General features: G+C 37.2%; 1 protein-coding gene across 1 annotated transcript in view; it reads left to right on the forward strand.

Moving 5' to 3' along the window:
• The window catches only part of LOC150079444 (ferroportin-like), a 53,432-nt gene extending 44,069 nt beyond the window's left edge, over window positions 1–9,363 (forward strand). The window contains exon 7 of the mRNA XM_090383074.1: window positions 9,280–9,363. Coding sequence (XP_090239200.1) covers window positions 9,280–9,363 — 84 coding nt within the window. The remainder of the gene's footprint in view (window positions 1–9,279) is intronic.
• The last annotated feature ends 4,602 nt before the right edge of the window (window positions 9,364–13,965 follow it).

Here is a 13,965-nt window from a genome sequence, read left to right on the forward strand (position 1 = left end):
AAGCCTGATATGCCTTCATCAGTGTCATTGATAAATATAGAAAACAACAGTGGGTCCAACACCAAATGGCGCCTCCGTAGCCAGGTGGGAAGGAGCAGCAGTGTATAGCACACGCTTCTCGATTAGACCGGGGTTCGAGCCGGGGTTCAAGGAATGACCACCGCATATCCCGGAGCAATATGGCCTTAGTTGCTAATGCTCCTAAAAACCAAATAACATAACATAACATAACCAACACCAAATCATGGGGGACTCCGCTAATAACATTAGTTATTAGTGGAATTCCCCAGGGTTCGTGTCCACTGATTACCACTCTCCATCTTCTCCCACTCAACCATACCTTTAACTATAGCAACAACTTGCCCTAAATGTCACACAGCTCTAATTTGTACAGCAGTCTTTTATGTGCAGTAGTATCAAAAGCTTTCCTGAAATCCATGTATGATATCAAAATAATTTTTTGCATCCAGTTCCTTTGTGACAACATCATAATATCCAATCAAATTGGTAAGACAAGATTTCCCCTTAACAAACCCTTGCTGTGTCTAAATTATAATTGCAGCCATGTCTAGATCAGTGGTCTCCAAACTTTTTTGGGGCGCACCCTTGTTTTACTTAAAAGGACTAGCGTGCACCTTGGAATAAAAAATTAAATACATGTTTAATATATTTTTTTAAATTTATAAGTCATATAATTACATGGAAGGCATTATATATAAAATCACATTTATAAAGTCATATATAATTTTAAAAGATCACGAATAAAAAATAAAAAAAACAAAATTAAATTGAAGTTCAATAACAAAATTATTTGAAATCATTAATGTAACAAGTGTAGTAAATATAATGTAATGCTATTTGTTTTATTTATAAGTAATTAAAAATAGAATCACATATATAAAATCACAATCTGATTTGATACAAAAATACAAAACGAAATTGAAATTAAAGTACAAATTGGTATAAATCAAATCAACAGCATTTTCTACTAGGAACAATGTACTTGAATATTTTTCATTATATCTTGGTTTCATATTTTGGGACACAGCTACCCAAAGATCTGGTTCCAAGTTAAGTTTATTTCTAAACGTGGGTTTAATAATAGTTATTGCAGAGAAAGTCACCTCACATAGGTACGTTTATGCAAATAGAAGGATTATATCGCTCGCTCTGCTTACCAAATCATCCCATGGATCATCTCCCGCACCCCACTTTGGAGACCACTGGTCTAGATAATGTTGCATTACTTCTTTTACCATTGACTCCATTATTTTCCTTGGAGCAGAAGTTAAACTGACACGTCTGTAACTACTCGTGTCACCCTTTGATCCTCCTTTGTGAATTGTGGATACATTCACACATCTCCAGTCTGCATGGACCTTGCCCAAATCCAAGGGTGCTCTCATAATTATGACTAAGGATTTGCTTACTTCCTCTGCTGCCTCCCTTAATATAATCCGATAGATTAGCATTAGCATGGCATATGATGCAAGAAAGCAAGCTTATATAGCATCAGCCAAAAAAAAAAAACAGACCCTTCCCATATATCCATCCATTCACTCCAAATGTTTGTCTACTTTGCCCTGAACTTATTTAAGTTGATGACCTCCACTTTAACAGATGGAAGGTTGTTCCAGCTATCAACCATCTGCTGGCTAAAGGCGAATTTCCACACATCTATTCTACAATTGTCTTTCCTCAATTTGAATTTATGCCCCCTCAAGGGAGTAATCTGAGCAAGAGGAAGAATCCCATTAGCATTGGGCTTGCTCAATCCATTCAATGCCTTATACAGCTCAATTAGATCATCTCGCAGGCACCTAGTCTCCAGAAACTGCAATTTACAGAACTGAAGCCTTTCTTGGTAACACCAACCCTTTGTTCCACTCACCAATCTCGTTGCCCTTCTCTGTACTCATTCCAGCAGTTCTACATCTTTCCTAAAATGAGGCCTCCAGATCTGTATACAATATTCAAGGTGTGGCTTGACTATTGCCTTATACAAGGGGACAATCACTCCTTCATCCCTGCTAGAAAAATTCCTGTATATCATTGACAAGACACCATGAGCTACCCTTGCAGCCTTTTTGCACTGCTCAGAAAACTTCATATCTAACTGCACGATTACCCCGAGGTCCTTTTCATTCTCCACTACCATGAGTGTAGTACAACCCAGATGATATGTTACTCTTGGTAGGCTCAGAATAACGTATCAACTGGGTACTACCCAAATGCAGTACTTTACATTTGTCAATGTTAAACTTCAGTTGCCACCTCTCAGCCCATCTGTTTAACTTTTCCAGATCCTGTTGCAGTAGCCTACTATCATTACTGTCGTTAACAACCCTGCCAACCTTTGTATCATCTGCGAACTTAGATATTAACCCTGATATACATCCATCAATATCATTGATAAATACTAAAAAGAACAATGGACCCAACACCAAACCTTGAGGGACTCCACTAATAACATTAGTCCATGAAGAGCAGTGGCCATTGATAACCTGCTCTTGCAGATGCCATCCACCCCAGCTGCCTTTCTTATGTTTAAATTCAACGATTTCTCTTCCACTTTCCTCTCAGTTATTACAAAATTATTCAGCTCCCCATTAGTGTGTGATAAACATCTGGCATCCCCTTCCCTAAAGAATTCCTCTTGTGTTAAAATAGATGCAAAATACTCATTCAGTTTGTCAGCAACCTGAGCAGGATCATCATCAGTCGAACCATCGATATGAAGTGAACCAAGTTGATTCATCCCCTACCTTCAAGTGTTTACATAATTTAAGAAATATTTGCTGTTTTCTTTATATCCTTTGCCAAAGATTTCTCATAATCTGCGTTTGCTTGTCTAACCTCCTTTGTGACTTGATTATAATCTAGTTTATATCTACCATAGTCTTCTCTGTTGCCTGATAATTTATATGCATCCTATATGTTTTTCTTTTCTGCTACAAGTCTCATCAGTTCATCTGACACCATTTAGGCCTATATCTTGAAGGGTATTTCTTATTTCATATGAATTAATGCATTATTGCTTAGTTGATCTGAATATTGCTTAGTTGGTACTAATTAATGCATTTTTCATCTATAATGCAGTTAATGCATTAGCATCAGTAGAGGCATATGATGCAAGAAAGTAAGCTTATGCAGCATCAGCCAAAAAAAAAAAAAAAAAACCACTCCCATTGCTTGTCCAGCTGAGCTTTAAATTTATTTAGGCTATCAACTTAAACAACAAGGGATGGAAGTCTCTTCCACTAGCCAACTACCCGTTGACTAAAGGCAAATTTCCGCACATCTGTCTTTCCTCAATTTGAATTTATACCCTCTCTGGTGATTATTCTGAGCAAGAGGAAAAATCCCATCGGCATTGACCATACTCAAACCATTCAATGCTTTATACACTTCTATCAGATCACCTCGCCGGTGCCTAGTCTCCAGACACTAATTTACAAAACTTAAAGCCTTTCTTCGTAAGAGCAATCCTTCGTTCCATTCACTAATCTTGTTTCCCTTCTCTGTACTTGTTCCAGCACCTCTACATCCTTCTTCAAATGAGGCCTCCAGACCTGTATACAGTACTCAAGGTGTGGCCTGACCATTGCCTTATACAAGGGAATAATCACCTCCTTATCCCTGCTAGAAAAATTCCTGTATATCATTGACAAGGCACCATGAGCTACTCTTGCAGCCCGTCTGCACTGCTCAGAAAACTTCATATCTGCCTGCACAATTACCCCCAGGTCCTTTTCATTCTCTACCACTGTCAGTGTAGTACTACAGAGTTGATACGTTGCTCTGGGGTTACTATTTCCCTTATGTAGTATTTTACATTTGTCAATGTTGAACTTCATTTGCCACCTCTCAGCCCATCTGCTCAACCTTTCCAGATCCTGTTGCAGCAGCATAGCGTAAGTAGTGTCCTTAACAACCCTGCCAACCTTTGTATCATCTGCAAACTTGGACATTAAGCTTGATATACCATCGTCAATATCATTTATAAATACCGAAAACAATAATGGATCCAACACTGACACCTGAGGAACTCCACTAATAACATTAGTCCCACGATGAGCAGTGTCCATTGATTACCACTCTCTGTCTTCTCCCCCTCAACCATCAATTTATCCATAGCAGCAATTTGCCTCCAATGCCACACTGCTCCTATTTGTGCAGCAGTCTTCTATGTGCAACAGTATCAAAAGCCTTTCTAAGATCCAAATATATAATATCAAAGTTATTCCCTGCATCCAGTTCTTTTGTGACTGCATCATAGTATCCAATCAAATTGGTCAGGCAAGACTTTCCATTAACAAAGCCATGCTGTGTCCAAGCTATAACTAAAGTCTTGTCTAGATGATCCTACAGTGCTTCTTTAACAAGTGCCTCTATTAATTTTCATGGAACAGAAGTTATACTCACAGGTCAATAATTACTTGTGTCAGCCTTTGATCCTCCTTTGTGAATTGGGGTCTCATTTGCACTTCTCCCCCGAGTCCAAAGAAGCTCTCATAATTATGGCTAAGGGTTCGCTTACTTCCTTTGCTGCCTCCCTTAATATAACTGGATAGATTCCATCCACACTGAGTGCCTTTTTTATGTTTATCCTTAACAATTTCTCCTCCACTTTTCTCTCAGTTATTACAAAATCATCTAGCTCACTGCCAGAGTTTACTTCACCTCTGGCATTCCCCTCACTGAATAACTCCTCATGTGTGAATGTAGATGCAAAATACTCATTTAGTTTGTTAGCCACCTGAGCAGGATCATCAACTGTTGAACAATCGATATCCAGTGGACTAATCTGATTCATCCCTTTCCTTCTAGAGTTTACATAGGTAAAGAACTCTTTTCTGTTTTTCTTTGCATCCTTTGCCAAGGATTTCTCATAATCTGCCTTTGCCTGCCTAATCTCCTTTGTGACTTGGTTACAGACCAGCTTATATCTATCATAGGTTTCCATGCCACCCATTAATTTATATGTATCCCATGCATTTTTCTTCTCTGCCATATGTCTCATTAGTTCATATGACATCCATTTATTCCTAAACCTTGAACAATATTTCTTAGTTGGTATGTAAAGCCTAGTGGCTTCCAAGGTAAGTTCTTTGAATGCTTCCCATTTTGAATTTGCTGTTGGTAAGATCATCAGTTTGTCCCACTGTATAGAATTTAAATACTGTCTCAGACCATCGTAGTCACCTTTACGAAAGCAAAAATCCTTCCCTTTACCCCTGATGGTAGTAACCTCTTTGAGTAAATCCCACTTCAGCACACTGTGATCGCTGCCACCTAGTGGTTCCTTTATCTGCAGAATCTTAATGCATGAAAAATCACTACTGATAGACAGATCAAGAGTATTACTCCCTCTATTTGCCTCCCTAACATGCTGATGTAGAAAACAATCATCCAATAAATCCACAAAAGCCTTGCTAGTGTGTGAGTTGCCAACCCACAAATTGCAGGCAATATCTGGGAAATTAAAATCTCCCCTTATAAGACTCTCTGATTTACTGGCCCACTCTATTTCCCTCTACAGTTTCTTATTATATTCATCAATACATTTTATATGAAAAAGAGATAAAGATGTATCTATATGTTTTACATTATTTGTATTATATTACTAATTTATATATTACTAGCATAATTTATATTACTCTCAGAGACAAGGAGGTGATGATCCCTTTGTATAAGGCAGTGGTCAGGCTACACCTTGAGTACTGTATACAGGGCTGGAGGCCTCATTTTAGGAAGGATGTTGAGTTGCTATAACGATTACAGATAAGGGCAACAAGATTGGTGAGACGAACAAATGGGTGTGCTTATGAAGAAAAGTTTAATTTCTGCAAGTTGCAGTATCTGGAGACTAGGCACCTGCGAGGTAACCTGATCGAGGTGTATAAGGCCTTGAATGATTTGAGCAGGCTCAATGCTGACGGGATAATTCGGCTTGCTCAGATTAAGAAACTGAAGGGGCATAGATTGAAATTGAGGAAAGACAGTTGTAGAATAAATGTGCAGAAGTTCATCTTTAGCCAGCAAGTAGTTGATTGCTGGAACAGACTTCCATCTGTTGTTGTGGAAGTTGATAGCTTAAGTAAATTTAAGGCTGAATTTTGACAAACATTTGGAGTGACCAGATGGGTGAAATGAGAAGGGTTTTTTTTTTTTTTTTTTGCTGATGCTGTATAAGCTTGTTTTCTTGCATCATATGCCTCTGCTAATGCTAATTATAAATGCAAAATTGCCTTTTTTGTAACAAGTATCATTAATTTCTTGTAATAAATGTCACTGTTTATGTTATTTGCGATCCTGCGGCCAATACTGTCTCATATATCAGTGATTCATTGTCTTTTGCTATAGACTTACACAAAATGGGTAATTTTCTTCCTATTCTGAAAACTAAAGAACAAGTCATTGCAGATATTAATGACCTCACATCATTTTAGTTCATTGCAGCAGATTGCTGCCCTGGCATATGCTACGTAAGGTTTTATTTTTAATAAGTAGCTGCCATGTTGGTTGTGTGTTGTTTTTATTTAAAAAATGATTTGAATTCAGTAAATTAATCTTGAATAATCAAATGAAAGTTGCTTTTCTAATATTACGTACTGATTTACTTCAGCCACCTTTTCTTTTTTAAAAAAATGACTCATAACAAATTGTAAAATTACTAACTGGTTTAACCCAGTGTGTGGTGTTTCAGTTATTGGTCCTTCATAATGTTAATAATAAAAATATGCAGAAATGATGTAGAAATCTTAATAACCCATGTTCTGAAGTGTTAATAAGTGTTTGTTGAATGTTGTTTTTTCCTTTCAAATTAATTAACGTAAGGGAAATTAATTAATCTGAATTATTTTAGCTTAATCACTGACCATACAATGGCAAAGACTTTGAAATAGACATTTAAAAAAAAAAATTATTAACCTGAGGAAGGTTTCTGCATTTTAATTTGTAATTTTTTTAGCTTGTCATTTAGCTTTAGCAAAGATTAATACACTATTCTGTAGAGCATTTAAACATTGTTAATAAATCTGATATAGTAGTATTGCATTTTTTTTAAGTTGCTCTCATGAGTATTTGAGGCAGCCAGGTTGGAAAAGTTCCAAGGTCTGTTGATTCAGTGACCTCATGGGAAGATGCAAACATACAGTGCATTTTGTTTATTGACCAGCTCAACAAAAGCCTCTGACTTCTTTGCACTATATGACCAATACTAATACTTCTGATAACAATGTATATTTCAGTGGGCCAAAAAGTCAAAAATTTAAGAGGAGTTCAAAATTTATGAAAGCAGGGGGTGGGGGAGTGAATTTATCACCTTGCATAGTGCAAGTTAGACAATTATCTAGGGCCTGTGACTACTCCCAGTACAGGTTCTGTTTCATTAATTTCATTATCTTTAGATTGAAGTGGATGTGTTTATGTTCATTCTCACAATTTTTCAAATAATGTATCACATTAGCATTTCGAGCATTATTATTTGAAAAATTTCTCCAGGCCCTCTCTACATGTTTGTATATGGATATTTTTTTTTTGTCTAGGTCCTCCAAATTTATAAATGTGCCCCTTGACTTTGCACCCTCATATGGGCACACTCCTTTGGTGTTTAAAACATGTTACGATGGTAAATCCAAAGCCCAGTATCTTGCTTCTACAGCATCTCTCAAAAAAAAATATGTGCACATTTTAGAAAATAAATAAAATTAATTACAAATCTCAGAACCTATTATTATTTGGTGTGTACAGAAACAATAGTTTGTAGCAATGTTCAAATTGGCCACCAACCAAATCACTGTTCACAGTGGGAAGCAAATGAATGACAAAAATTCTCTAATGTATTCTCTAATGCTTCTTTAATTCATCCTTTAATTGTTGAAGTGGGGCTGGTTTTCTATCATACACGACATCCTTTGGGTAGTCAAACAAGTAGATGTTGAGCTAGGTTAAATCAGGTCAATGTGGGGAGGAACGACTTCCTCATTGGCCTATCCACTGGTCTGTGAAGTGATTATCAAGATAGGCCCTAACACAATGATAATGTGGGAGTGCTCAGTCCTGTTTGGTTCATCCCCTATACAGCTCATAAATAGTTTACCCAATGGATACATTAAGTATGTAGAAATACATATCACCGGTAACTGTCTCTTCAAAAAAAATATAGTCCAATAATTCCCCTGGATGAGATTTAACACCAGACTGTAGCTCCTGGTAACTTCACTGTTCACTGAATATTTCCGTACACATAATTATGTTATGTGTATTGTACATTGAATCATTTAGCGTGAATGTTGTCCCGTCTGACCAAACAATCTCATCCAAAAATCCTGCATCCTCATCCATCTTCACTTTTAACCATTCACAAAACTCAGCTTGGTAATCATATTCCTTTATGGGGTAGATCCAGGCATGGCTAAAAGGGCTTGGGCCCCTTGAGTCCTGGAGCCCCAAATACTTACCTTATATATATATTTTTTTTTGTGTTAGGGTATTATTATTAATTTGTAAAACGTTTTTTTATTATTTACAGTGCATACAGACACTCTAGACATTCCAATTTTTAAATGATTAACGGTTATTACAACCTTGAAGCAGTTTTTCAACCAAAACCCTCTGCAAACGGTAGTGTATGTTATAACCGTTAATCATTTAACGGTTGTAATAACCATTAAATGATTAATAGTTATTACAACCTTGAAGCAGTTTTTCAACCAAAACCCTCTGCAAATGGTAGTGGATGCTGCACACTTGCTCTGGCATGACCCTAATAGAACCAAGTTCCCCCTTTTGATAGTCTCACAACTTTTGAACTTTCTCAAATATGTTCCTAAAATATTACGTATCGACACTGTGATTGTTATCTTTACTAACTATAACAAATGGAATATTAGTGAGAGAGGAGCTAATAGCTCCTCTTAATTGACTGATTATATTATTCAGAAAGTTACCACATTGATTTAACTGATTGTTGCATGCTCATTATACTAATACCTAAAAGGGACCACTAAGAATGCTAGCCTTGGGCCCCAAGAACCTAAATCTTCCCCTGTTGATTTGTATTGTGCAGCAATATTGGCCCACAAGATTTCCACTTAGGCTATTCTAAGAATGTGGAGAACACTTTCTCTGCTCATTCTAGTCCCATAAGCAGCTCACCTTACAGATTTTTGTGGTGATTGTGCAGATTGCTGCAACATATCAGAATTTTCCTCTCATTGATTGTGTTTAATTAATGTGCTTAATTAATCATAAAATCTTGAAATTGTTCTTCAGGATGGTGGTTTTGTAGCAAAATTTGCATCTCTGCTGGCTTTGAATTTTGCACTCATTCTTGGATTTCCAGTACCACCACTTTAAAATCGCTTTGCATTGCTCAGACATGTAACAACTTTAACTTCAGAAAACATGACAGAAGTCTGCCATGATGGAGAAAAATTTTTAGGTTAATATCTGCATCAGTATGTGAGGGAAAGTACTAGGAGCAAGAATATTCTGAACCTATCCACAATACAAATGATATTATAGAGTTTATTACTATTACAGGAACTTTCAGCAGTGAGTGATCGTGAAATGCTAAGGTGGATGACGATAAGCTAAGTCTCTGCAGCAAATGTTTTAAGGAATGCATGATTTCAACTTCAGGGAAGAGGAGCATGACAGGGAGAACAAATACAGGTGAGTTGTGAAATAACTTGTAAACCATCATGAGAAGGATGCCAAGTTTTAATTAACAAGGAACTGGAACTGGCCAGTTTTTTTTTTTTTAAACCAGAAAAAAAAAAATAGCATGGACTAGTAATGTAGCAATTTAACCTCTGAATCATACAGTGCCCTACCAAAAGCCATAGAATTGCAGGATGTTGTGACTATGCAATATGCAAATTTTTGCTTGTAATGCCATTTACAAGGTGTGATCAAAAAGTTTGAAAACAACACATTTAGGAAATGATGACTCCTGATCACTCTGTTTTGGAATTATTATTGCTTCCAGTGTCACATTATGAATAATTTTCTCAGTTGTTGCAAATCTTAATCTCCCAAGTGGGCTTTAAGCTTGGAAAACAAACCATAGGCAGCGAAAGCTGGTGAGTATGGCAGATGGAGAACCATTGTGTGGTTCTCCATGTGTATTCACAAGAAATTTTGAATGGAAAGCACAGAGTGTGCGGGGGTTGTTATGATATACGTGCCAATTCCCTAAAGCTCACATCCCCAGTCATTTTCTCTAAACAGCATCACACAATCACCATAGAGTTATTTGTAATATTCCTGGTTCACAGTTTGACCATGTGGGACAAATTCACAGTGAACAGTGTCCTGTGAGTCAAAAAAATAATGACAATCATGATTTTTAAATTTGACTGAGATTGCCTTGCTTTTTTTTGGGCCTTGGAGAAGGAAGAGTCTTCCATTGAGAGAACTGTACCTTTGTTTCCAAATCATGTACATTAAACCACAATTCGGCATCAGTAATAATGGAAGAAACAGTGGATCAACATTAGCACATTGATGAAGATCCTGATATTGGAGAACTCCACTCTCTGTGATCATCAGTGAGAATTTGAGGCAAAAACTTGGCTGAGATGCATGTCATTCCCAAATCTTGTGTTAAAATTGATTGATATGCCACATAAATATCAACTTCATGGATAGTTAAACATTAATCACTCCTGATTAGATCATGAACATAAGTGACTGAATTATTGGGTGAAGGTAAAACAGCAGGAAGAGGGGGATAAACACCCTAAGACTGAGGCAGTCTGGAGGGTTACATGTAAGCAGATTTCAGCCCATTCGTGAACACCAATAATCTGCTTTTAATAATGAGAAAAAACTAATAAATACATTGTTATCGACTTCTACTACCAATAACAAACACCATCTGTTTACCAAGAATGCAGGAGGAAACTGTGGTAGCAGGAAACAAGTTTGTCTGGTAACCCAAAGTTTGCCGTGGTTCTCATGTTGGCTTTCTTTACCTTAGCCAATTATTGATTTAAAATATTGAAGGGTGGCCAGAGCAAGGTTCATCTTTGACAGACATGCACATGCACAATGATTATACCAATTGGACTACCCACAAGAGCACTTGTTCTGCTATGTTTATGGATATTATATAGGACCTAAGTAGTTAGAGCATAATATCAGTGGCACTACATTTTGTGGTGCATGTGAAACCTCTTTTGCTGTATCTATAGGTGATTGTTTTGCTTCCTCCACTCAGGATCAAGCTGTACTAGTCAAACAAAGTGTGGATCTGCCAGATGACATGTTCAAGCATATATGATTTAATTTGTCAAAATTATGTGATACAAAGGTGAAAGGCAGAATATTTATTGGTCCACAAATAAAGCAGAAATTAGCTCCATAAGAACTGGAAGACAAAATCACTGATAGTGCAAAGTTTCTGGCAGTCATTTCTTGTAGTGAATGGCTTTCTTAGTAAAATTATGAGCAAAAATTACAAGGAGTAGTTGAAAGCTGATTAAAAATTGCACAAAAATGAGATGAAAATGTGAATTAAGTTCCATTACTTGCAACCTTACTGGGACTTTTTCAGATCAGGTCTGGGCAGCATTAATAAAGAACATGGGGAGAGATTTGGAGAATTAATGGAGAACAGGTGCTAAAGAACAATGGTTCTTGGCTTGTGATGATTGAACTGATCACAAAAGAATGATATTCAAATGAATATATTTCAAGTAATCTTTATATTGACTCAAAGGTGGCTTCTACATTTAAATTTGTGATTTTTTAGCTTGTTTTCTTGTGAAGAATATTAGTTTTCAATCCTGTAAAGAATTTAAACATTGTTAATAATCTTATATGGTATTATTTCATATTTACTTTTCTTTCAACTTGGGGGGGGGACCATTGAAGCTGTTCAAAAACTAAGGTCAAATTTGGATTTATCATACTCAAATTCATCCATACCAAGAAACACAGATAAACAACCTTTTTACAAGAAAAATTGTATCATTCCCGAGTTACTGTGCATAGGGTCGCTAAGCCTGGCCACAAATATTCTTCTAGGTATGATACCTAAGCTGATGAAACTGAAATTCGGCTCTCATTTTGTCTAATTTTGGGGAAGTCCAGTCATTCTATAACAAAATTCTTTACTTACAACTTCGCGATGGTCAGCCTTTGCAACATAGAGAAAAACATGTATGAATTAATGGAACCAACACCTTCAGGTTGGTGCATACATGAGCAGGGGGTTGAGTTGTAGCTGCCACATCACAGGAATGCTGCTCCCTCTGTGTTAACAGGTAATACTATGTGGTAGACAACTCTCATCATCCCGTGCAACACCACCACTTTGCTTGTTATAGGCTTGAAATGGTGAACCCCATGCTTGGTCCCCAGAATAAAATTTCAGCAAACCCCACCCATACTAGAATTGCTCATATCCAATATGAGTGATATCAATGGATATAATGGTAGGATCTAATTTTTCTTACATTTCAAGGATACAACTCTAAAACTTTGCAAGTTGGCCGCTGGATAATTCTGCCGACTGAGCCTATTGATAACTCTAGAAGCATCTGACAGTTAATGTATGAATTTGCTACTGCTACTTTTTCTAGTTAGAAACTGGAGGAAGTCGTCCATGTAGTATGGTTTTGGAAGGACTGGGGGGGGGCTATTGTCCGATCTGGCTACATTGTGATTTTACCAGCTGTGCTACCCACGAGTGCACAATGGGATAATCATCTCTTTATCCCACCTGTCAAATTTCCAGTATTGTTGACAGACAGTTTGTGCTGTAGGGTTTTTAGGAGCATTAGTGACAGATTGAGAAGGCTAGTGTGATCAACACCTCAGTTTTTGGCAGATATTGCTATAAGAACGTTCATTTTTTTCTAAGTAATTGGTTTGGATTTCCTTTATATGTGCAAAGAAGTTACGTTTTTTTTTTTTTTTTTTTTTGTGTCTATGTATTGTATATTGTTCTGTATATACTGTAAATTGCATGTTCTGTGTTGGATTTTCGGTTTGATGGATGAAAAATCCGAATTTCTGGGAATATAAAACCATGCTACCCTCACCTGAGATGGGCTAATTCGGCCACTTCTTGAAAAAACCCACGAAAATTTCTCATGTCATTGATGGACTTGAACTAAATTCTTTTACAGCCAGGGGAGGATGGCGATTCTACCAGCTGTGCTACTCACTGTGCATCATTGATAGCCCCATGAGCTATTCTGGCAGTCCATTTGCATTGCTCAGAGAACTTCATGTCATACTGTACAATTATCCCTACGTCACTTTTGTTCTCCTTGAGTGTAGTACAACTTAATTGGTATGTTATTGGGGACTTACTTCTGCCCATATGCAGTACCTTGCATTTATCAAGGTTAATCCTCAATTGCCACTTCTTAGCCCATCTGCCTAATTTATCTAACTCTTGCTGCAGTAGCATGCTTTGATAGCTTCGGAATACAAGTATTTTTAGTGTGGTGGTTTGATAAAGTGCACCAGCTGGCATGTGAGGACTGATGAGGTGATTTTTTTTGTTTTGTATCAGTGTGAATTTGAGAGATTTAGAATACAGCTGTTTTTGGTGTTAATGTTTGATGAAGTGTACCAGCTTTGTTGTTGTAGTAGGGTTTTAGGAGCATTAGTGACCATATTCCTCCATGTATAGTCGGTAAATTTCCTGTGTTCTTTGGTCGATTTTCTGTTTGCCTGGTGAAAACCCCTAGTTCCTGGGAGAAAAAGCCATGCTACCTTCGCCTAAGACCGACTAACAGCCAGATTGTGAAAGAAGCCCATAAAAGTTCCTCCCATCATCGTGAGTTTCGAACTCAGGTTTTTTCCACCCAGTGTGGGGGAAGACAGCAATCCTCCGAACAGCGCTACCGACGAGGGCAAGTGCACCAGCCAGCATGAGAGGACTGATGAGGTGTTTTGTTGTTGTTTTTTTTTTTAAGTTGTTTCTTGACGATTCGATGT

The sequence above is a fragment of the Mastigoproctus giganteus genome, chromosome 10, assembly GCF_048544385.1.
Source record: "Mastigoproctus giganteus isolate SK-2022 chromosome 10, ASM4854438v1, whole genome shotgun sequence".
In the NCBI taxonomy this organism is placed as follows: Eukaryota; Metazoa; Arthropoda; class Arachnida; order Uropygi; family Thelyphonidae; genus Mastigoproctus; species Mastigoproctus giganteus.